The sequence below is a fragment of the Fomitopsis serialis genome (genome assembly GCF_022376445.1).
Source record: "Fomitopsis serialis strain Sig1Antser10 chromosome Unknown B0H18scaffold_70, whole genome shotgun sequence".
Taxonomy (NCBI): Eukaryota; Fungi; Basidiomycota; class Agaricomycetes; order Polyporales; family Fomitopsidaceae; genus Fomitopsis; species Fomitopsis serialis.
This window is the reverse complement of record NW_025955030.1, coordinates 147104-170757: the sequence shown is the minus strand read 5'-3', so window position 1 is coordinate 170757 and position 23654 is coordinate 147104. Positions and strand designations below refer to the sequence as shown.

At 55.2% G+C, this 23654-nt stretch overlaps 7 protein-coding genes across 7 annotated transcripts; 2 read left to right on the top strand and 5 right to left on the bottom strand.

Annotated features, from left to right (window-relative positions):
- Positions 1-184: 184 nt before the first annotated feature.
- B0H18DRAFT_1086436 (phosphatidylserine decarboxylase-domain-containing protein) lies at positions 185-2166 on the bottom strand (the record flags this gene model as incomplete). Its single annotated transcript, XM_048032045.1, has 8 exons — positions 185-265; positions 306-442; positions 490-666; positions 731-977; positions 1037-1285; positions 1346-1579; positions 1732-1901; positions 2001-2166. 8 exons carry the CDS (start codon positions 2164-2166, stop codon positions 185-187), a joined length of 1461 nt encoding a protein of 486 aa, XP_047890117.1.
- Positions 2167-2644: 478 nt separating this feature from the next.
- B0H18DRAFT_1086435 (WD40-repeat-containing domain protein) lies at positions 2645-4694 on the top strand (the record flags this gene model as incomplete). The annotated part of the gene is made up of 6 exons (XM_048032044.1): positions 2645-2917; positions 2972-3589; positions 3717-4130; positions 4154-4241; positions 4304-4498; positions 4531-4694. 6 exons carry the CDS (start codon positions 2645-2647, stop codon positions 4692-4694), a joined length of 1752 nt encoding a protein of 583 aa, XP_047890116.1.
- A 266-nt stretch (positions 4695-4960) lies between these two features.
- B0H18DRAFT_957154 (NO signaling/Golgi transport ligand-binding domain-containing protein) lies at positions 4961-5690 on the bottom strand (the record flags this gene model as incomplete). Its single annotated transcript, XM_048042548.1, has 3 exons — positions 4961-5076; positions 5139-5242; positions 5299-5690. 3 exons carry the CDS (start codon positions 5688-5690, stop codon positions 4961-4963), a joined length of 612 nt encoding a protein of 203 aa, XP_047890115.1.
- Positions 5691-5889: 199 nt separating this feature from the next.
- Positions 5890-11616, top strand: B0H18DRAFT_1086433 (uncharacterized protein; the record flags this gene model as incomplete). The annotated part of the gene is made up of 15 exons (XM_048032043.1): positions 5890-6245; positions 6306-7163; positions 7211-7293; positions 7349-8212; positions 8264-8492; positions 8572-8629; positions 8673-8687; positions 8729-9533; positions 9558-9637; positions 9662-9724; positions 9766-10210; positions 10231-11190; positions 11214-11250; positions 11301-11429; positions 11481-11616. The coding sequence occupies 15 exons, from the start codon at positions 5890-5892 to the stop codon at positions 11614-11616; spliced, it is 5118 nt and encodes a 1705-aa protein (XP_047890114.1).
- Positions 11617-11742: 126 nt separating this feature from the next.
- Positions 11743-13910, bottom strand: B0H18DRAFT_1086432 (glutamyl-tRNA synthetase; the record flags this gene model as incomplete). The annotated part of the gene is made up of 11 exons (XM_048032042.1): positions 11743-11844; positions 11896-12171; positions 12230-12278; positions 12331-12491; positions 12549-12701; positions 12754-12903; positions 12945-13133; positions 13187-13357; positions 13531-13568; positions 13619-13691; positions 13776-13910. The coding sequence occupies 11 exons, from the start codon at positions 13908-13910 to the stop codon at positions 11743-11745; spliced, it is 1497 nt and encodes a 498-aa protein (XP_047890113.1).
- A 1576-nt stretch (positions 13911-15486) lies between these two features.
- B0H18DRAFT_823671 (kinase-like domain-containing protein) lies at positions 15487-16623 on the bottom strand (the record flags this gene model as incomplete). Its single annotated transcript, XM_048039325.1, has 1 exon — positions 15487-16623. A coding segment is annotated over one exon (1137 nt), but the record flags the coding sequence as incomplete, so codon positions are not given.
- A 2043-nt stretch (positions 16624-18666) lies between these two features.
- Positions 18667-23573, bottom strand: B0H18DRAFT_911683 (meiosis protein SPO22/ZIP4 like-domain-containing protein). The gene is made up of 29 exons (XM_048041554.1): positions 23467-23573; positions 23230-23403; positions 22964-23155; positions 22860-22910; positions 22738-22787; positions 22591-22689; positions 22476-22527; positions 22387-22421; positions 22150-22332; positions 22058-22079; positions 21894-21994; positions 21737-21821; positions 21629-21680; positions 21537-21572; positions 21202-21472; positions 20894-21143; positions 20827-20841; positions 20534-20771; positions 20431-20471; positions 20217-20380; positions 20063-20159; positions 19966-20009; positions 19706-19909; positions 19593-19652; positions 19512-19539; positions 19436-19455; positions 19206-19385; positions 18939-19148; positions 18667-18888 (listed from the first exon to the last, which is right to left on the bottom strand). The coding sequence occupies exons 1-29, from the start codon at positions 23525-23527 to the stop codon at positions 18832-18834; spliced, it is 3072 nt and encodes a 1023-aa protein (XP_047890111.1). The 5' UTR covers positions 23528-23573; the 3' UTR covers positions 18667-18831.
- Positions 23574-23654: the final 81 nt, after the last annotated feature.

The window sequence follows — 23654 nt, the reverse complement described above, 5'->3', positions numbered from 1 at the left end:
AACACCGCTTAATGTTGTCGTGATATCGATGTTCATTCTCGATGCACACCAGAGACACTGACCAGGACAGCACACAAGCAAACAATGCACAGCACAATGCAGAAAGCACGAACATGGCACACCCCACCACAGCCAATTCAGACGAGCACGGAGCCGACATTAAACTGCGAATTAGTGGTTACGTCTACTGCTTCTCGACAAGACTCGAGTGGAGGTCGCCCATCTTCTCGCCGACCTTGATCTTCTGCCCCGCCCTCACCGCGAACTCAAATCGTTCGGCGCCTCGAATACGAGCACGATCGTACTCCCCAGCAGAAGCCGCCCATCTCCTGCGCCTTCGCGAGGGGCTGGCCGCGGAGCACGGGCGACGCGGACGTGTAGACGGCCTCTTCGAACGTGCCACTGGTGGTCGGTGGCTCGTCCTGACATTCGTGCGGAGGGCCTGGCGGCGAACGGACAGTCAGGTCACTCGCCTAGTGTGGAGAAGACGTTCCGTAGCACTCACCTGGTCAAAGTTGATCTTGATGCTCCCGACGTTCGTCGCGCCGACGGGGACCATCCCGAAAAAGCCATGCTTCCACCTCCCCAGCAGGGCGACGCGCTCGTTCAGCACGAACACGTCCGCCAGCTTTTCCACCATCCACGGCGACACCGAGAAGAGATCTCCTGCACATCCGTGTCAGCCCCGCCCGAGCATCAACGCCTCGACACCCAAAGCGCATCCACTCACCTAAGAAATGTCGCCGCTTCTCCACGACCCACGCCGTCGGGCTATGGAACCGGTGGTAGTCCCCAGGCGCGAGGTAGATCACCGCGAAGAACAGCGCGTGCCCGGGCTTTACGCTCCCCGCGGGGCGGCCCTGCGCACGGTCCAGGAACGGGCGGACGCCCATCTCCGCTGCAACGCCCGCCTCGTGCGCAACGACGTCCTGCAAGGACGCGTCCGAGCTCACCGACGCATCCGTCTGCTCGCCGTGCTTCGTTGGCACCGGCTTCTGCAGCGCCTGCCCGTCCCCGTCTCCCTTCCCCTGCCCACCGTCGGAGGCGGGTGCGGCGTGCCGAGGAAGTCGTGCAGGCTGTACTGTATGCCGTTGATGTCCGCGAAGGTGCGGTCGAGCACCTCCGCCTGGTCGCGCGCCTGGAACTCGACGGCGGCGGGCGGGTGCGAGTCAGGGCGGTCGACGCCGAGTAGCGCGTCGAGCGAGTACGTCGCACCCTTGATCTGCTCGACGCGGCCGTCGCGAATGACGCCGAAGTGCAGCACGCGCCCGTCCGCGGGGCTCACCTGCAGCGTCGGTGAGATGTGCGTCTGTCATGGGCTAAATGGGGGCACGGAGGGACGTACGAGGGCGCTGTCTGCGACGGGTCGCACGCCGGGCTTGAGCTTCCGGTAGAAGAAGTCGCCGAGGCTGGCGTACTGCGTGAGGTCGAGCGGGTCGATCTCGTCGAGGTTGCAGCCGAATATACGGGAATAAAGCTTAAAGCCGAAGGGTCGGAACCAGACGGGCAGCTGGAGCGAGTTGAGGTAGCCCCAGACCCGGGAGAGGCCGTTGAGGGGCAGTGCACCGAGGACGTAGACCTAAAGAAGTAAATAATGTTAGTGCTGAGGTAGACACATGGCAAATTGCACTGCAGGCAGCCTTCTCTCTCAAGGCTCCGGAGCTTCATGTGGTATTCAAAAGGAATGATAGTTTGCGATGACGAAAGGGCCCACCGAGAGGGAAGACTCACCTGCCAAGGGCCCTTTAATTTCACGACCTGCCCCTGCTCATCCAGCTGCACCTCCTTCTCGCTCCTCCGGGTCCTACGATATTGGAGGACGATGAGGAGGAGCGCACCCACAGCGACGGGGAGAGGATACCACTTGGTCGGGGTCTGTGTCCAGGCATCCGAGAGTCTTCCTGACCGGTTTTCGTCAGTTCGCCATCGGTGTGATGTTAACAGGTGAGAACACGTACGGTGTAGAGGTGTTCGGTCGCTCCCTGGTTGGCTTCCCTCACCTGAGGATTTTGGCGGCTCGGATGAATAGAGCCTGTGTTGGCATCTACGTGTTGCGCTGGAGGTTATGACATGCCGCGGGCGCACGAGTGATGTCCTGGTAGAGTTCAGAGGACGGTGGAGTGGCAGTGTGTGCAGACGGAGAAATGTGCGTTGGCCTGCAAGCATGAATGCATGCGTTGTGTGGTGTTGCGACGTCGAATAGAAAGGATGTGGCCGTCTTTCTGGCAGGACAGTCTACTAGGTAGCTAGTAGACTTTGTATTCGCCGTGTGCGTGGTGGATTTGACCAAAGCCGGTGGCGCGCAGGATCAGCCACAGGTGACGTCGCGCGTCGGCCTGCCTCATAGGCATCACAGCGAGGCCCTCATTACACTCCTCTGAATATTGGTACACGAATTGCATGTCCTCAGATCCAACCTCTCGAGTCTTGAGTCTCAAACGAGTGAGGTGATTCGAGCAGGATTCGAGATGCAAAGGAACATTGGCGATCACATGACGTTCTAATTTCTTCGGCGCTTCCGAAACAGAAAGCTGCTTCAGTATCGAAGGCGGCCCGGGATGCTGCCACTGGCAAGTGCTTTCCTCGCAAACTCCTTGCTATTCTCCTCACGAATTACCGTCATTGCACATCTTGATTCGCTCACATGGCAAAGCATCCGCGCAAGAAGCAAAGGACAACCAAATCCGCGGTGGATGCTCCTGACCCTGTCAATGTACGACCACTTGGCTCTGCAGTGTCGCTGCTAGACGATTCGAGCAAAGATGATGAAGAGCGAAGGCTAGAAAGCCTGCTATTCGGCACGGCGTACACCCCCTCGTCAAGTAAAGGCGAGGAACTACTGATTATTTCGGACGACGAGGACCAGGATGTCGACCAGAGGGGGGAGAAGGAACTGCAAAATATGTTGGACACGGATGTGCGTCTCTGGTGCTTTCGCGTTGAGTCTACGAATGCTGAGTGGAAGCGGCAGCTATTCTTTGTAGATGATCCCGTAGGTCAACAGCCAGAATTGGATGTTCAGCCGGAACCACAAGCGAGCGGGTCTGACGGCGAGGACGATGCTGAAGCTCGCACGGACGACGAGGATGCCGCACAGAGTGCCGGGGCGGGTCCCTCGGAGGAAGATGAAGAGCGGAGTGAAGGAGAAGAAGAAAGTGAAGAGGAAGCCCTAACTGCTCCGAAAAAGAAGGGCCCTGCATGGACAGACCCAGATGACCCCGCACTGCAGGTATCCTTGGTTGCGGACAAACGGAGACGGAAGCTTCGAGATGCTGCCTCGGAGGACATGGTCGGAGGGCGGGAGTACGAACGACGATTGCGACGGCAGTTTGAGAAGATAAACCCTACACCGGACTGGGCTGCCTCCGCACGGAAAAAGCTGCATCCTACAAAGGCAAAGCGGAGAAGACCTTCTACATCTTCTACGTCGGAGAGCGACGAGGAAGAGGGGCTCCCTGATGTATTGGCCGATGCGCGGGGCGTCCTGCAGCAGGGACGAAAGGCCAATGTCATACCACAAGGCATCCTCTCTATCGAGCGCCTGCGCGACGCCAACTTGGCTGCGAAGTCCGAGGGCGAAGTCAAGGCGGTCCATTTCACCCATCTCCTGAGGTGCCCGTCCTCTAGTTGCGGGCGCAGATCGACGTCTCCGGCTGTTCAACGTATGTCATTCGCCGTCTCTGACCGTCTCCCCATTACAATGACGATACCTGTAGATCAACGGGCACACAAATCCACATCTCCAAACCGTTCATATACCGGATCTCCCTGTGACGACCGCCATGTTCCATCCGGGCGGCACATCCATCCTTCTGACGGGACCCCGCCCGTATTACTACACATACGACCTCATGTCCGGTACAGCCCTGCGCTCGCCGCGTGGACTGTGGGGCACGACGTTCGCCAACAACAACGTCGCCGCCCAGGACGGAAGCATGGAGATCTGCGCGTTCGAGCCGTCGGGGGAGGTCCTGGCCGTCGCGGGTCGCGGCGGCCAGATCCATCTGGTCGACTGGCGTGCGGGTCAGGGCCAGGTCGTCGGAAGCGTGAAAATGAACGCTGCCGTGAAGAGCGTCTGGTGGGCTTCTGACGGTAGCGGCCAGATGATGAGCCTTGGGGAGGATTCCGAAGTCTATGTCTGGGACGTGGCGAGCGGAGATGCGTGAAACGGTGGAAAGACGACGGGGGCTTTGGCAGTCGCCTCATGGTGGAGACAAGGCGGGGAGGTACCTTGCGACTGGGTATGTGGAATGGGGTATGAGATCCGAGCGAATACGCTGACCTTCGCGTAGATCTCGGACAGGCTTGGTCAACGTATACGGATCTGAAGGTGTCTCCGCCTTGGGATCGAACAGCCCGAAGCCTTTGAAGACGCTTGGCAACCTCACGACCGCCATCACGTCTCTGCGCTTCAACCACAACTCGCAGCTGCTCGCAATAGCCAGCAACACCAAGAAGGATCAGATGCGCATGGTATGCATTGTAGAGTACCTACTCAGTTCGCATCGCTGAACTCTCCGCTCCGTCTAGATCCATCTGCCCACCTCACGGCGTTCTCGAACTGGCCGACATCGAGCACTCCCCTTGGGCATGTCACAAGCATAGACTTCTCGGCGCGGAGCGAGTATGTCGCCATTGGGAACAACCGGGGCCGTGTCCTCTTGTACCAGCTCAAGGATTTCGGCGCACAATAACTCTGGTTGCGAATGGCTGGAGGTGTAATCTTGTAAACGGATGATAGACAAGACTTGGGCTTGTCGCATCATGGCCCTTTGGGCAGCCGCAGTTGAAACGAGCCTGTCGGTGCAACGATCAGCGATTTTTTGACTGTGATACCATGTATTGCCTTACATTGTGGCAATTGAGGATCTCGGGGACCACGGCAGCTTGGTACCCTAGCCTACCAGAGCGCCTCGAAGGATACCTGCGGCATCGCGACGTACTGTGGGGCTGTCAGTTCTCAACGCCCGGACCGTGATTTCTTACCAGTCTTGCTTTCGTATGGCATCTGCACGCCCCTCGCACTAGACAGCCGTGTGATAGGTCGGAACGCGTTGTCTTGCAATACGTATACCCCTGAAGGGCATAGTCAACATGCCATAGCTGAATACGGAACACGCCTACGCGGTGATTTGTACGCAGGTTGTCAACTTGTTTGTCCCAGCACGCTACCCAGAGATCCTTGCACACGAACTTGACTGCGTCGAGAGTGTCCGAGAACATCCCTCGGTCATGGCATAGCCTGAGAGCACGACCACACTTCAGACACGACACGCCGGAGTATATTCCGGCACCAACCTCTCAGCGACGTTTGCCCCGACATGCATGCCAATGGCCTCCAGGCGCGACCGAAGGGCCTCTTCCTCATCGTCCAGGGCGGGCTTCCCGCCCGAAGTCCTCGATGTGGTGCTACCCACTGAGTCTCGCTGTGTGTCCTTGAGCGTAGGGGGAACGTGCGAAGGTGCGGGCATGAGGCCGGCCTCTATCATATCTTGTTCGAGCTTCTTCGCTCGCGCAGCCGCGACGGCAGAGGATGCGCGCAGGGTGCTGACCATCTCGATGAGGAAGTAGTCCATGGCCGCCGCGTCTATCTGGCGAGTGGGGGGATCTGCGAGGGCCGCGAGCCCTGGGATAGACGAGCTCGAGGCTATTGCCGCTGCAGGATTTTGGATTGATGTTCTGGACGACATGGCGAGCGAGGCAGTGTAGTATGTGACAGAGACGCGGTGGTGAGCGCGCTCAAGTGGCACTGGCGACCAGCGCTTAACCCCAGTCTGACCCGGACCTCGACGTCTGACGACCTCTCTCAGCCTGTACTCGTCGTAATCTCGGAGCCTCAGACTCGAGGCGGATGAAGACCGTATTTCTGCTATCTGCGAGCTGCCGATAATGTCTGGCCTGTCCTCCTTATTCCCGTCCAGGTTGTTGGGCTCCATGCATACCCATCCTCGCGACAGGACGTCCGATCCTCTGGCACGCCTCCGCTTCGCTTTGGAGACTATGCCTGGCTCACGGAAATACGTCTTCACGCCTGCGACGCGTGCTGAGATCCTCTCTGAACTATACGACGCGTTCTGGGGCCCCCACGCCCATCTCTTCCTGCCGAGTTCACTCTCGAGCCTTCCTCCGCACGCAACGCTCAGCGAAGTGCAGGTCGCTACCGGGCTGCACAGGGAGCAGCCGATCATTCCAGGGAGACCCTGTGGCTACATCTTTAAGAAAGGAGAGGCCTGCTTCAGGTGCAAGTAAGTGTGCTTAGTAACTCCGTGCGTGGATGTTCGTTGACATCTGCGAACGCGTTGCAGGGATTGTGCCCTCGACGACAGCTGCGTACTCTGTGCGCGGTGCTTCGAGGCAACCGACCATGTAGACCACAACGTCAGCTTCTTCATCGCTCAACAATCCGGCGGATGCTGCGACTGCGGTGACGTCGAAGCTTGGCGCACGCCCATCAACTGCCCGTACCATCCTCCGAAGGACGAGACGACCGAGTATCTTAGCGCGTTCGCTCTTAGGACGCTTCAGGCCACTCCTCGGGCGAGTACAAGAGTCATGATAGGCCAGGACGTCCCTCCCGTGCGCGATTTCCCCTTCCGGGTCCCCGTCACGCCGGATTTGAGGGACACGATGGCGAGGACTGTCGCGTATGCGTTGGATTTCATCATCGATACCCTGGACTACTCCCCCGACGACACCAACCCTCCTATGAACGAGGAAGACCTTCGGGCACAGCCGTCGGGCGATCCTATGCTCAGGGATCAATTCAGCGTAGTCATTTGGAACGACGACAAACATTCCATCGAAGAAATCGTTCAATTGCTACGCGATATGACGCCGCGCACGAAAGACGAAGCCAGGGCAATTGCAGACCGGATTGATGAGCAGGGACGCGAAGTGGTGGAAATGCACGTCAACTCCACACGTCTCATGGAGATGGCGCAAACGATCTCCCACATCGACCTGGGGGTCACTGTCCGCAGGGCGTATGACACATTCCGGGAACAGATCGTGACCGTCATTATCGAATGGCTCCTCGACCTCACTCGCAGCCGCCTGGGGTCGGATACGCTAATCTTACGGGAGGTGGTTGCTGCAGAACTTCTTGCGCCCAGGAAGAACTACTCTTTGATTCCCACTCATGAAGCTCGAAGTCCCTCGCCGAGGTTCATGACCCTTGCCGCATCGATTGGTTGTTCCTGTATCATTGCAGGCTCTGGAAGAAGCCACGCCTCAATCTCAAGGAGGTATATGCTTCTCTACTCAGTCTGAGCCACGAGCACAAGCTAGCAGTCGGTAGGTCGCGTATATTCAAACACTACTTGTCATCTGAGTCAAACATCTGTTATAGCGTCCCACTTTGCTAGCGTGTATCATCGTATCATCGATGCTTATTTACTCATCGACCGAGAGGCGGAGACCTCCATCAAGTACTTCGCATTGCAGCTCTTCACCGTTCCATCTGTCGCGTTGTATATCGTCCGACAGCATAACATGATCTCACGCCTACTGTCCATCATAACCGCCTTCTTTACCAACCAGATACAGGACAAACGCATTATCCATCCCGCCGACCCCAACGCCGACATCGATGTCGACACCTTTCCTTTCAAGTCGAAGCGGTTCATGCCTGTGTTCAGCGACCTACGCTATCTGTGCCACAACGAGCCCGTACAGCAGCTCATCGCCCATAATCGGGAGTTCATCGCGCACTTCTCGAAGACCTGCCAGATCTTCATGTGCGTGAACCCGAACAAACGGGCGTCGGCTAACCACGTCGAGTACGAGGCGGATGCGTGGATCAGTGTGTTCAACGTCACTCTTTCGTTGTCCAGGGTGATCAAAGTCTACGGAGGAGCCTTCTCTCGGGCGACCGTATCGGAATTGGTCGCTGCGATCACGACGGTCATGCACCACACTCTTGTGACCACGGCGGTAGCGGACGAACATCGCGACATCACCAGATTCCCGCCGGTACTCTTCCACGATGTGGCGTTCGCGGATACGACGTACAGAGTCATCGACTTCGACGTCATGGATGGCTGGGTAAGCTTCCACCACTCTCTACAGTGGTTGCTCGCCGAGCTCTTCAAGCATGTCGACATCCTGAGCGATGACTCGCTGCGAGAAATTGGGCTGAATAATCTGCGGGAGGCGTGCCTCCGTAACGTGAGCGAGCAGGCGATACTCACAATAATCGACTACCCTCTGCGAGGCAAGTTGTTCGATCTGTACAGTGTCGAATTGTGTCTGACCATGCGAATAGTTTTGGCCATGATCGCGCAGATCCGTACGGGTCTCTGGGTTCGCAACGGCTTCGCCATCCGAGGGCAGCTCTTGCATTACCGCGACTTCATGCTGCGAGAACTGTGTTATGATCAGGATCTCTTTATCCTGCAAGCAGCGTTGGTGATATTAGGCCCAGAGTTGGTCTTCGTCAGCATGCTCGACCGCTTCCAACTTATGGGCTATTTTCGGGCGCCACCCTTCATCCCGTCTTCGAAAACACGCATCTCCCAGGCATGGTTGAAGAGCTACTCTATATCGTTATCACGATCCTCACCGAAACGCCAGCGCGACAAAGATGTCCATGCAGGATGCGATCCGGCGCGAGATCGTCCACGCGCTCGCGGTTGGGCCCTGCACCTTCACCGACTAACTAAACGCCTGTCGAGCGCATGGTGGACGACGTATCCTTTGAACGGTCCTCCGAGGGGTCGCGAACTTCAAGCCTCCGGATTCGACCACGGACATCGGAACATACGAGCTGAAGGACGAAGCGTTTGATGAGGTCAACCCGTTCTTCTTCCATTACACCCGGAACAAGCGCGAGGACGTGGAGACCGCCTTGCGCAACCGGCTCAAGAGGAAGACGGGTGTCGAGGACCCGGTCCTCACTCCTAGACCTCTCGACTTCAAGACCGGTGCCTTTTCGAGAATCCCGGCGATCTTCGAGTCGGAAGTCCTGCTGCAGATCATCTTCTACGGCATCTACAACATCATCATGATCACGGACGCGGAAGGGACGACTCCTCCGTCTTCTGAGGCCATCCTGGACCAGCTCGTCCACTTGATCATGGTGGCGCTGACCGAGAGGCCCAAGGTCTTCAGCCAGGCAGCCGTACAAAAGACCTTTGAGGACGGGCAGACATTACTCGATGTGCTGTGCAACTTCGAGCACCACGACAAGTTCAAGCCGTATCATGCGCGTGTGGCATGGGTTCTCGACCGCTTGGAGAATTACGAGCGCGAATCTGTGCGCCTGCATAGGCGTCTGGTGGAGGACCATCCGGACGATACTGCGGATCCGGTCAATGCGAAAAAGAGGGCGGCGAAGGCGAGGCAAGAGGCTATTATGAGACAGATGAAGGCGCAGCAAGCAAGCTTCGCCATCAACTTTGAAGACCTCGGCGACGATGAGGACGATGATATGGGCGAGACGCCCGATGTACCGGTCTCGTACGGGACATGCATCGTCTGCCAAGAGGAGTTGAATACCGCAAAGGCATTTGGTTCCCTCGCGTTCATGCAGCCGAGTCGACTCTTGCGACGCCATCCAGACGGCCAGCACACCTACACTAATGAAGCTGTCCTTTGCCCAGATGATCTAGACCGTGTCGCCCCCAGCGACGCGAACCCTGTCTTCCCACCACCCGTTCCAGAGATGAAGAACACAAAACACCGTGCCCACAATTTCGACCCTTCCCTTCGCAATATACCCGCTTCGGTCTGCATTCGTCAATATGCACACATATGATGCATTTGGAGTGCTTTACCGTTTACAGCGCATCTATCAGACAGAGACACCGGGCGCAAGCGACCAGAAACCACCCGGAGAGCATACCAAGGAAGGAGTACATATGCCCGCTGTGCAAGAGTCTGGGAAACGTCATTCTACCCGTTGCTACCTCACCCATTAGCACTGAGCTTAATGGTCTGCCGTTCACGGAATGGACCAGAGCAGCCGGAATCAGCATCCTGAAGTCAAAGGCGGACCCAGTGCTAGAGCAGTTACAGTTCCGAAATGGCTCTGGGGAGTTCGTCTTCTGGGCTGCTCAAGACCCTGCGTATCAGTCCTTCCAACGGGCTCCAGAGCAGAGGGATCCCATTGAAGTGCACAAGATGGTCGATACAATCATGGTCGTGGCAAGAAATATCTCTCAGCAGACCCGACATCTACGCGACCGTCCAGAGCCAGAGCCCGGAGACCGAGGTGCGGGCTGTACCTTCCAGAGGACTTGGTCGGTTATACCATTTCCTCGATGGAGGTTGCCCAACGAGGTTTGGGTACTCCAGGCCGCATGGTGCCAGACGCTATTTCGGAGCCTCAGCTGCGCATGATACGAGGTCTAGTTACGTGTCTCACCAAGCTGGTTGCATTCAGTTTCAGGAATAGACCCGACGAGGGCCGCGATTCCATGCGCCACGCCATCATGAAGCGGCTACTACCAGAATGGAGTCGCGGTTCATTGACGTCGTTCACATATCCCTTGCTCCTCCGTGATCCCTTCACCATCCTGATTGAGACTGCTGCCGTGGCGCCAGACATGCTCCGACAAGTCCTCATCCTCGCGTACTACGCTTGCCTCGCCCGGACCGTCATCGGCTTGGTCTACATACTGAACAAAACTCGCAGCTACCACGTCACAGCGATCCCCCGACGCCGCCATTCAGACCTCTTCGGCGACGTTCGCATGTTCTTCATGTCGGTGGTTAGGCACTCACCCGTATTCGAGCAAGCCGGGGACCTGGTCTGCCAGGCTTTTGGCGAAGCCCGCATAGAGAAGCTGCTCTACATGTTCACGCTCCCCTTCCTGCGCAGAGCAGCCATTCTGTGCCGCGCGATGCTCCCGGCGGCGTTCCCCACGCCTGCCGTCTCGGAAGATGTCTGCGAATACAGACGGCTGTTGACGATGTTGGACATCCCCCCGTTGTCCGACCTACCCAATCAAGATACTCTGCAAACTGCGTTGTCCGTGTGGTGTCAGCATTACGGAACCTCACACGCCGCATCGCAGCTCAACTGCGGAGTCGTTCTAGACTATCCGGTGGTGTACCGCCTGACAAAACTTCCAATGGTACTCGATCACTTGTATTTCGACCAGGACAAGATCATGACGTGCCAACGCTGCAAAACAGTCCCGTTGGACGCGGCGATATGTCTCATATGCGGTGCAACCTGCTGTCTGCAGAGTCACTGTTGCGCCGACCACGAGAACGGAACTCGGGGGAATGTAACATGCATACGCGAGAGTGAGTTTCTTCTTGTTCATGGCTAGCGACGGACGCTCACGTCCGCCAAGATGCGCAGGTCCTATTGGGATCTTCTTCCTGGTCAAGCGAAGCTCATTGTTGTATATTTATGCGAACAACGGGGCGTTCACACAGTCGCCATATCTAGACATCCACGGCGAGGTAGATGTATCCATGAGGTTCGTCTTCACATCCCATGTCGACGAGAATACGTTCTAACCCGTGTACAGGCGAGGCCGGAGGCAGTACTTGCACCACGCAAGATGGGAAGAAGTGAGGAAGGTGTGGTTGAATCAAGGGGTACCCACCCTGATTGCTAGACGTCTGGAAAGCACCGTAGATTGCGGAGGCTGGGAAACACTGTGAAGTGAATGTATGTACAGCACAATCGCATCCATGGACTGGCGCCGGGAGGAAGCACCGCATTCTGTATTGTGTAGCATGTCGCATGTATCATACTCAAGTAATGTAGCTAATGGTACCCCCTTCGAGTTACGTCGAAGCCGAAGCTAAAGTTGAGCGCGCCTTGTGCAGTCGTTCTAGCGTCCTCTCGCGCCCGAGCACATGCATGACGGACACGACACCCGGGCCCGCCTGGGATACGCGTTCATCTCCGTGAATGAGTACATGGATGACTTGACTCACAGTCGATGCAGTCAATACGTGCCGAAGAATTGTCATGTATTGCTTCGGCTTGAGACCAGAATTCCGCATTCGGTCGTGGACGATGGTCGACAGGGCTGGCTCGCTCCACTGGTCATCCGTGTTCGCCAAAACGTCCTTGAGATCGAGCAAAACCTTGTCATATACTTCGGGCGGGAAGGCCTTTTGCATGCGCCGCGCTTCGTCCGTTGAATAGTCAGGGTCTACGAACATGTATGACCCCTGTGCCGGAAGGTCAGTCAAGCAAAGCAGGCGGCTCTTGTTTTGTCAGAGGAATATGTTAGTACTACAACGGCAAGATGTGGCGAAGCCATACCTGCATCACCGCAATGACATCTTTGATGTATTCCACTGATGTATGCGGACTAGAACGGAAGCACCGGTGAGTTGGGGTGTCGGCGATCGGTGGACACGTACCTGTGTGGGTAGGCTTCCTTGACGTGCGTGTGGACACGCTCGGCGAGCTCAGTTAACCCTTCCGAGGTCGTTATCGTCTGCATGAGATGGTGCTTGTTGAGGTATTCGAGCTTGACCGGGTCCAGTATTGACCGTCTATGCGTCAGCTGAGTGAGATCGAACTACACACACGGCATGAGTACCTTCCGACGCAAGGAGATGATATGCGCGCGACCCACCTCGCGAACCATCTCGTCCAGCGTCAGTACGGTGGTGCTGTCTGGCGGCTGCTTTTTGGGTGAGGAGTTGACCTCGGACGCGGAGTCATGTGCTGCCCCCCACCCCGCCAGGGCTAGCCAGTTCAGGATAGCGGCAGGTTCCCATCCACGTCTCTTCGAGCATGCTTGTGTCTCAGATCGTAGCACAATAAGTAAGGCCACCGACCTTGTAGTCCATTACTTGAACGTCGCCCTTCCGTTTCGACATTTTCGACCCATCGGGGTTGAGTAATAGCGGGAGGTGTGCGAATTGCGGCGGCTCTAATTTCAAGGCCGCGTATAAATCTAGATGCAATGGTAACGACGGCAGCCATTCCTGAAGGGCAAGTCAATCGCAGCTACGTCGTAGAAACAGACATTACTAGCCTCTCCCCTTAGGACGTGCGTGATGCCCATCTCATGGTCGTCCACTACGGATGCAAGATGGTACGTTGGGAATAGATCGGACTTGAGCAGAACTGGGTCAGTCGGGAGAGAGGCATGTGCGTCGCGAAGGTGCTTGAAGATCAAGTCAGAGGGACTAGGCCGAGTTGGCAGTCGACCATCCTGCATTTTCGGCTTCAGTGACAATCACTGGTCGTAAGAGACTCTCTCTTTACGTTCAGTCGCACTATAGACTTTTCCCCCGCACGCATCCGTCTCGCCACTTCTTCCTCTGTGAGATTGAGGCAGGCTTTGTCGTAGGTAGAGCTTGACCCGGAGCGTGCAAGCTTTTCACGTTTTGTCGCTAGGTTATCCGGAGAGCAGAAGCAGCGGTATGCATGCCCAGACTTTGCGAAGTAATGCGTCAACTCCATATGGATATTTTGCTGATGTTCAGCTTAGACCCGGCGTACCTCGAGTAGTTTGTAGCATAGTGGTGGTAGAGGTCCAGGCGTTCAGACTGTTTGAGACAGAGATGAATAATCTGTGGTCCACGTCAGTTTATTCGCTGCTCTCTCACCTGATAATACGGAGCATGAGGTCCCTGCTTTCCCGGACCTGTATCTTATTCTATGTCTCCGTGGCTACACCTCTGCGGCGAGACTCACCGTAGTCGTACTCCAGTCCAGCCCAATCCAATGCTTCACGAATTCCTTCGACTGCACCTGGCACCGCACGCGTCTACATGCACACAGTCAAAAAAAACATGTCAGAAGCCAGTTCTCGGCGACGCGTGGTAGACGCGTCGAACACGAATCCACTGACCGCGTCCGTGTCTTCGATTCTGAGGATCCATCGTCCACCCAACTTCCGAGCGTAGAGATAGTTGTACAAAGCCGTTCGGAGGCCACCGAGGTGGATAGCACCGGTGGGTGAAGGCGCGAAGCGTAGGAGGACCATGGACGACACTGCTGGATTGAATACGCCGGCGACCCTCTCCGCCGCATAACATCGGGGCCGGGCCGGGGCGCCCGCTTCAACGTCCGCCACTGTCCAGTGTCCTCCCTCTGTTCTTTCCTCTCATTACTCAACTACCCGGCACAGGCACCCCACCCTTTGATACTGCGTGGACATGGACACCTAGCGCACCTACACACGCCCCGGGTTTACGCCGAGCGCGATCGCCTTTCTCTTACGAGCCAAGACTCGAGAGGACAGTTGCATGCGTGCGTGCGATGTTCGAAACCGCAGATGACTTGGCCATCTGATCAAGAGCGTTGTTTACTTGCTTGTCCAAGCCGCTCACAGTGAGATTGCAGGACACCAGTGATTCGGATCAATCGGTGAGGATGTATCCAATGCTTTAGCTCTAAGTTACGTCCTATCCGTGCTTCGTGCGCGGTGATCACCATCTTGTCTCTCAGATCCCAGACCCGAGCTCAATTGAATGACCGGAGCCACACAGTATGTAACTTTACCTCCCCATTCACCGCACAGACACTGTCAGCCTCATCCCGCATTGTCGGCGCATGACATGTGATGAACGTGTCTAACACGGTGGTCGACCGTGTTGTGATATCTTCCCGTACAGTCCAATCGTGTCGCCAACGTATTGGTCAGAGCCAACAGCTCCGTTGACTGTTGCTGTATGTACTCAATGCACTTTATGAAGGGCTCCGCTGTGAATTGCGGTCTAATGGAAGTTGTGGCGCTGGTTCGCCGCGCGCTCAGGGAACGGAGCTATACCACCTGGGACCGTGCGCTGAGCGACCGCATCGAGGAAGGCGTCCATCCGTGGTCAAGGTCGTCGCCCACGACACTGATGGATTACGGGGCTACCCGACCTAGGCTTTGACGGCGCTCGTAGTGAGTACGTGTCTCCAAACGCCTACGAACAAGGTCCGGAACGTACCGCTCACACTCTACCTAATAGGGTCTCTTCTACTGCTGGAATCTTAGGATGTGCACTGATTTCTCGCGTCTAGATCTGCCAGTTCCATAGGGCGAATATTGAACCACCTGGCGTATGGCGGCGTTACTCGGGGCCCGGGCATCGCATCGTCGTACCAGGCAGTGCGGATCGTTCCCCAGTCCTCTTCCACGGCTCGAGATATTGAGGCCCTGAATGCATAGAACCGACCGTGATGCTGTCCACAGCCCGATACTAGTAAGTTAGTATCACCGAGGGTGCCTTCGATGTGGTCTCACGGTCACAGCCAACTTGGGCTGGCGGTCTGGGCCATTAACTGTATCATCCGAAAGTGAGTGGTCACTTCATTATGTAACCGATGTATTACTGTGGACCTAACCGGTGGAATCCGGCCAGTGGCATCCAGTAGGTTTGCAGATGGATAAGGGTAAGTAGGTCGATACGATTCTCGGCTGGAATACAGCGGCTGTCGAGCTATCTCATCAACCGGCGACTACAAAACGGAGAGCGATTTTGACAAAGGCACAAGTCACATGGTATCGCACGAAGAACAGCATATTGACGACGTAGGTATTACTCTTCGTCAACTGTATCACCGGTACGTCCCATCCGCTCTGCAACCGATTTGAGGACACCTTTCTCAATCAGCCCAAAGATGTACTCCTGATGAGCGGCCTTGTCGCCCACAATATGCTCCACGAAGTGATCCCATAGGGCACTGTACATCACGCCACCATCCACGCACTGCTCGAACAAGTACACGCCCTCCCAGCTCTCGTGCGCCTTCGAGAGCCTCGGCGGACGGTTCGGGAAACGCCTGAGCTCCTCTTCCCGCAGCAGGCGCGCAAAGACCTCGCGGTCACGCGCGTTCCTCTTCGCTGCGGCCTGCGTCTTCTCGCCGTCAGGGTCGGCGAGCGGATGGTCGACGAGGAAGAACGGCGGTTGTGAGAACGAGCTCGTGCAGATGGTCCCCGTATTGTCCCAGTCGATGACGGAGCTGATTCGCGGGTTATCCGTCTCGGCGTCGACGACGAAGATGTTTTGGGAGTGGAAGTCGCCGTGCATGAGCGGGAATCCGTCTTCGTCGAGAGCATTGTCGTAGAGTGCGGGGACGAGGGACCGCATCCACCACACGTGAGCGTACTCGTAGATGGCAGAGTCACCATTCGCTTCGTCTACTATGTTCGCGAGCCTGCGTGTGGCGTGATCGATCCAGTAGTCTGTGCCACTGGTGTACACTCGACTCTGCTGTTCCGAACCCTGGGATGCTCGTATCACCCACGCCCCGGCATCTCCTTCGCGGGATAATGCCCCGATCTTATCGAACCGATGCGAGTACATCTCGAGCAGCAGCTCGACGACCTGGTGCAGTATCATATCGCGTCTGTGGTCAAGCATATTATCCCAGATCCCAGAAAGGGCGACTCCTTGCGCTTCTGTAGTGACGACGTAGGGACGGCTGACCTCGTCAGCCGAGGAGCTGTAAGAGATGATGCGCGGGATAGGGACTTTGGTTTTCTCGTGGAAGTACTGCATGGTCGCGACAACGTCGCGTACGGCATTTTCGGGGGTTTCAACGTGGTTCAGTGGAACCCGCACGACGACGTCCGGCTGGTCCTCCACATGCAGGAAGCGAACGAGGTTGAAGCTGCCGGACGTGGTACGCCCCCAGGATGTCTGTTTGCCACCTAGGATCGTGCCCACAAGTTTCTGGATGACGTCCCAATTAGTGGCGGAGAGCGTCGCGGCATCATCAGAGTCGAGAGAGGATGCACTTCCCGACGTCGACATGATGGCAAGAGGAGAGTAGGGTGGCCTCCGAGTCCTCGCTCCCGCTGTTAACGAATAAAGTACTCAGTAGTGCATACTTGGGATTCCCCAAGAACTGTCGCTAGCGCTCAAGCTCAAGCTCAAGCGTCGGCGGGCGGTTTGCCACGTGCTTCCATTTATGCGGTAACGTCATTGAGATGACATGAAGACCTTGAAGCTGCCATGTATACTGGTAGTACATAATAGTATTCCGCTCGCATCCACCATCATGCTCATCCCAATCGCACAGTTCAATACAGGCACATCTGCGAACTCGCTCCGTTCGGACGCACCTCATTTCCCTTTCCCTTTCGCCTTCTCCGCCCGCGCAGCTATACTCGCAGACTACATGAACGAGGAACACAATCACAACGGTGAACATGTACTAACCTGCAGCTTCGCATCACAGGCCGGGCACGTTGTCCCAGCTTTGGCCACAAAGTTGCCACAGTTCTGGGCGCATGCGACGTATCGTCCGCATTTGTTTTACACTGGCCGCCGGTTTTCACGGTGGCCTTCTGGCAGAACACGCAGTGGTGAGGCGGCATACTAGTGTTTGGTCGAAGGAGTAGTGGTTGATTGGTGTGTGGTGTCCGCTGATAGTACTGTGTTTCAAACTTGTGGTGATAATGACAAGATTACATAGGTCCTCCAGTTTATATACTCGGGCTGAGTCCTTCCGAATGTCGAACTTGAATGCCCTCACACGGTGTGCCTCTCAGACAGTGACATAACGGCAGCAGTTGAATAGTGAGCTGCATACGTCTGAACGTTGCCCACAACGCGGTCATGGGAACCTCAGTTTTTGACAGAAGCGAATCAACGAAACAATTATTAGGTACAACATGAGGATATGTCATCATTCAGGGGAATGGACGGTGAATGCAGTACGTACCATGGAACCTTTCACTCCGATACCCTTGTTCAAGAGGTCCAGCAGCATCAAACACTGTGACTAGCGACACTTACCCCCGCAGCCGTCGTCTCCCCTCCTCGTCCCCTCCCACAACTCATCTCTACGATGCGAGCCGCGATACAGTCCGAGGACCCGATCGACATTTGAACCAAAACTCTTGTACGGGCAGAGTAAGGTCCGCGCGGCAGGAAAGCGTGGTATGTATGTCCTCGGGCAGATCAAATTCTCTAGCAACAGCAACGACCTATGGAGACATGCTATTCATGATAGGCGGGATGTCTCATTCGTGCGCGTCTACGGCATCCTCTTCCAACAGCAGGTTGCAAGGGCCGCTCCGATTTTCTGGGTCGTCGGGATTGAACGGCTATATCGTCGGCCTCACTGGCACTGTTGAGACTCCGCATGGGAGGAGGGGACGAATGTATGATGGTGTCTCGGTCCCGATTCAACTCACCTTGGAGTGGTCATAGAATTTGCGCCACACCGCGCTGAAGATCAGTCATAGAATGGGTCACTAAACATATGTACACGGCAAGTAAATCGCTGAGCGGTCTCAATTTCAGTCGACGTCAGACCTGGCGCGATTATTTTGAGAGCACGAGGACTCCTATCGATTACACTGGAGCTTCCCAGCCTCTAAGTGGACTGACCACTCAGTACTATCCACTGGAGCCTAACAGCCTGCTTCCCGCTTGCCGTAAATTTCTCTGAGCGAACCGGGATACGAGCGGCCCACGATGCTGTTCGTCAAAGTCACCTTGAGGTCAGGACCTGATTGCGGCGTAGTAATGCAGCCTAAACATTGCTGAAAGCCATCAGACCATGTAACACTAGCACTATGACCTCGAGTATCATTCGTTAAGTAATCGCCGGCACCGGTGAGGTGATTCGGGAGTGACCAGTAGCATTTGCTCGCGCTTATCCATGCTAGGGTTGCCTCGAACAAACATTGTCACAGTGTGTTGCACATCACGTCTTGGATGTTGCTCCGTCCGGTACTGCCATAAAATAGCGGCTGCAGTCGTTGACATCGTTCACAAGTGCATGCCGCTTAACCTCCGGTGGAACAATGCATGATAGATTTACATATATGACACATAGCAGGCACAGCAATACATCCAGGCAAAGCCTCTGGTCCGTCCCCGTGAGCATCAGCAGACATACAACATGACGGTGGACCATGGAGGCATCTAATAGACAAAATGGAAAAGTCACGTCTTCGTGGGTCAAGCCGCAGAATAAGTTGCATATCGTTCCAATAGACGCGTGTACGTCTCCGAAATCTTCTCCAATGACTAACGAGAAGCTTTGCGGATGCAACATAGCTGCTCACCTTGTTTGCTCGACTTTCCCCATCCGGCACGAACCGACAGATAGTGGTGGAGGCCTCGAACCATCTCTTCGCCTCGTCCAGTAATGACGCACTATCAGAGCAGTGAGCAACCAAGCATATATCCAATGCGAACGGCACGCGCTGTAAACACTCGATTCCTGTATTGTATGAGGTCCCGAGCAACCACTGCCGCTCGTCAATCGGATAAGCCTAACGCAGTTCGAAGCGTCAGATGACCGGCCTGCGGTGAACAAATTCGAGACATACCTGTGCATCGCCGTCTGTGTGATCTTCGAGAACATTAACAGCTTGTTCGACGTATCCGATGGCTTTGGTTCTGTCCTCGGCTGTATTGCGGGAGAGAAGCATTGTACATATCGCACGTAGCCATCTCGAGAATTTCTCTATCGATAGAGAGCCGCGGTCGAGGCTTGCATGGAGGATAGCCTATAGCAGGCCGGTAAGTAGTCGGCGGGCCGCGGCGAGGCACTCCGTACCTCCAATGCAGTGAAGAGCACTGCAAAGTACCGCCTGAGTCCGCTAGTACCGGATAGGTGAATGTAGCGAACCTACCGTTGACCGGACAGTCCTTCTCTACCCACTGTTTTGTGTCTACGTCTGGACATAAGGGAGAAAGGATAGAAGATAACTCACGAGGACATCTGTAATAGCTTCGTATGTATCCATCGCGCCTGGCTTTGATTGAATTGTCTCCTGACCATTCCCTCAATGCGACATGTCAGAGTTCATGCCCGTAGAGAACCTACATTGATGACCTGTAGAAGTTGTTCCCAATCTCTCAAATGACAGAGCATCTCGACCTCGAAGACGCGCAGAACATGCACGTAGGATTGCGAGCGGGAGATGTCTTCAGCGTCCAGCAGTTTTGCGGAGTCCGTCACCGCACGTATCCGCTCCCTGCAAGAAGTGATGTCCAGAAGCAAGGATCGCAAGGACTCCTCTTTACGGATCTGAATAGAATGAATTGCTTATCAATTGTGAACACGGAACAGCTGTGCTCAAATACCTCGATTTGATGCCCGTTAGATAACTGCTTCCGAAGTTCGAAAACTGCAGACGCTTTGGTTATTGCGATATGCTTGTGACGTGACTGACCTTCGTACCTCTTCCCGCCACCGTAGCAAACGAGGCGTCAATAATGTGAAGGTAGATCTCCACACCCGTCTCCGTGAGCGAGGCGTCGCGGTATGACTCTAGGAGCTACGTGGCGGCGATACTCAGGATGAAAGGTGTACATGTGTTCAGGAAAACTCTGACCTGCCTCGCGATATCAAATATGTCAGACACACTGGCTTCAGCGTGCTCCCACTCGGAGCATCCTTGAATCGCGCAATTGTAGGCGGCGCGCCATAGCCACGAGATGTCTCTCGTAACCAGTGCAAGGCTGGCAGACTCTCCCAGCTTTTTGATGAGCAGTATAGCTGTGTACAGTTGAGGATTGAATCGTCGGATTTCATCCGACCTGCCATACCTGTTCGAAAATGCCCGATGAGTACCCGTACCCAGGGTGATCTGAACAGGGAATCAGCATATCAGTACGTTGATAGTCATGAAGTCAGTCTCATCAGCCGCACCGATTCGAGCCGGGCTCTCCCATGAGCTTCAAGATAAGCCTAATTATGCATCGCGACAACGTGAGAGCCTCGGCGTCACTGTGTGCGTCGCCACTTGTTCCCATAGTCTCTAACAGAGCTTCCAACACAGAAAGCAACAGGTTCTTCATGTCCGATTCGTTCGCTAGCTGTGTGGCTAACATCAGGGTTTTGCGGTCGAATCCACTCGCGTTCACCATCGCTCGAACCAAGCCAATTGCTGAGACGGCACAAAGGACATGAGAGCGGCTATGAAGACACTGAATGAAACTTACCTTCGTCTTCGAAACCTAATCCTGAAAATTGCAGTCAACGGGTTATGCAGGGCCTGGAACACGTTACCTTGGCGTACAGCTATCAGGAGCTTAATGTAATACGTTGCTGCTTCCTGACCGGCGCAACGGCGGATGGTTACGGAGGCTCGAGAGAAATCGCCTTGCTGTATGTAACAAAGTGCTGCCTTGCGAAGGCACTTGGAGTCGCCCAATCCGGAAATTGAAGCCAAAGCCTTGTGAGTCCCAGCCAGATACCAGTCGGCTGCCTCCTGCCAGCGCTTGTTCTGGTACAGTCGATCGCCAGATTGCCAGAGTAGCTGAAAGGGGCAGTACTGTGAGCATCAAATCCTAACGAGTCCGTGATACCGTGCTTACTGTAAGACAAGCGGTTGCTGAAATCTTAGACAATTCAAATCGGGCATCTGTCAGAGCTGCAACCAAGTCAGAGTCAGTCTGATTGAGGTATGTGCGAAGGGTACCCTTGAATGCAGCGGAGATGTCTCGCATGGACTGGGCATGGTCTATGCCTTTGGAGCAGTGAAATAGCAGGGACAAAATGACACGATCCAGATGGGTTTCATGAGAACCGCCTTCGGTGTCCAACACGCGTTGTAGGCAACGTTGATGAACAGCAACGACGAGAGTGCTGCAAAACATCCATTAAGGTACTTAGATCCCTTCGGCCCGGTGAGTGACGAAATACAACTGACCGTTCGTCGCCCAGACCTCTCAGCTCTTGGAGAATACTCGGAAAATCCAATATCAACAGAGCTGAGTGAACGCTGAGTTGATTAACACGTACTCCGTAATGCTGCTATCAGTTGGGGCCATATGATCAATTATGGATTGAAACGCTAGGTATATCTGTTGGTAAATCATGTTCGATTTCAACGGGAAAGTCGTGACCCACCCTCGAGCAGAAGTACGTGTCCTGCCTTCCGCTTCTTCAGCACGGCTATCCTCATCCATCGGAGTTGCTGATACTCAGCGGACGTCTTGAAAGATACGACTCATATCAGTAATATGGTAGGGTGATTGCGGGCTGGTCAGGCTGTCGGCGTACGCACATGCTCAGAAGAGTCGATTGACGAGATCAGCTCGTTCAGCGAAGCCTCGGCGCGGACCAGATTCTCCGGCTCTTCGGAAGAAGACAGGAAATACGCTCGCGCTGGTTAGTCAGCGGTCAGTCCGAACAATTCAAACACTAGATGGCAATGCGGCTGGTGCGCACCGAGACTTCGCAAAATGGACCTCTACCGAACGCAGGGTCGCATGGAATGTCAACGCCAGGGCGGCAAAGGAGTAAGGTTGGACATGACAAACCTTTAAATGCCGTGCTGAGCCGCTGTCCGCGGCCTCCAATGGCTCCGAAAGGGTGAAGGCTTTCTGCAACCATTTCACTGCGTCACGTCCACGTGCCCCACGAACGGCAGGATTGCCCTCTTGAGATCCTGCTTTCAGGACTGACTTCCCTATCTCTAGCATCTTGGCAACGAGTAATTCCCTCTTGAATACGAGTAGTGAGCTGAAGAGGGATATATGAATCCAGAGGTATCTCACGTCGCGTGGCATCACGGAATTTAGCTGGTCGCTATCTGCGGGAAGTACCACGTGAGAGACTGGAAGCTATACAGTAAAGAGATGCACACCGATCTTCGACAGCATAAAATCTGCGATGCCGTCATTACCCTCCCTCCACGCCTGAAACGTCCCATGCGCGTATTGAAACGGACCATAACGGGTGATCTCAATGTGAGTACTTACAGCTTCCATCCTGCTGGAGTAATACAGCAGAACCACGCGCGCTCGAGCTTGTCCTTGGGAATGCTCGAGATCCTCGGCATTCTTTAGGGCATCTTCGTACTGCGGTGGCGTGAACTTTGATACAGATGTTAGTGGTCAAAGCTATACCTTGGCCGCGCTTCCCAGCACGCTACCGGCAGCATCATGGTTCCCAGACGCTATGGTTCAACGGGAAACCTCAGTTCAGCCAGATACTACAAAATGAGGCACGTGCGTCATGTGCTTCCTACCTGAGAGACTTGCACCAGCTTTACTTGCGAGATGTAGAACGTGAATCAGAGCTGATCGTTGGCTCAGAAGATGTTACGGCCATTCATAGTTAATGCACAGTTACTTTCAGCTGACGGCTTCTGTTCAAGTCCTGCTTCTACGAGGCGAAAGCCGGCCAATTTTGCTGCATCACCGTATGGGGCATGTCGTACAACCTCATGAATTAGAATGAAACTCTTACCGGCGGCAGTGATCTGTCCGGCGTGGTCATCGCGTGCCGGTGGTATCGAGGCAGCTACATTCCAGAGCCACACTCCTGTACATGACAGATGAGGGATGGATGGTGGGTGAACCACGATGGACGGCCTTCTGGACAATAGATTCGCGTACCTTCGCGATCCAAGGTATCAGCGACTGAGATCCATTCCTTGTTCGAGCGCGGGCGTTGCTTTGTGAATGATTCCGCAAGCGAAGACAGGTGGAGGAGCTCGGCGTGTATAGTCGACCACCCGGGTTGTTTCGCGGAGGGATCGATCAGCTTAGGTTTGATGGTGATGAGCAAGCCTACAGAGGGCAGATTGGTCCGTTACGAGTCTGAATGTGCTAGATTGACCGCATATAGCCTGCCTTTGATCGTCTCGAAGGTATCCGCGAGGCCGGACGTTAGTTTCCTTTTGTTTGGGGACATGCTGGTGCGGGCGGGGACGTGTAAGTCGTGGAGCAGAGACTGAATTCGCTGCGAGCCGCGAGACGCGCAGGCGGAAGACGCGTCCTGTCACACTGTGACACGCGCGTCGACATCACGTGCCTCGCAG

Coding starts and splice junctions, on each gene's coding strand:
- B0H18DRAFT_911683 (XM_048041554.1), bottom strand. CDS start 23,527: ATGTCCCCAAACAAAAGGAAACTAACGTCCGGCCTCGCGGATACCTTC. Junction 21,473..21,536: donor AGAGGTCTGGGCGACGAACG/GTCAGTTGTATT, acceptor GATGTTTTGCAG/CACTCTCGTCGTTGCTGTTC. Junction 19,653..19,705: donor AACTTCTACAGGTCATCAAT/GTAGGTTCTCTA, acceptor GGGAATGGTCAG/GAGACAATTCAATCAAAGCC.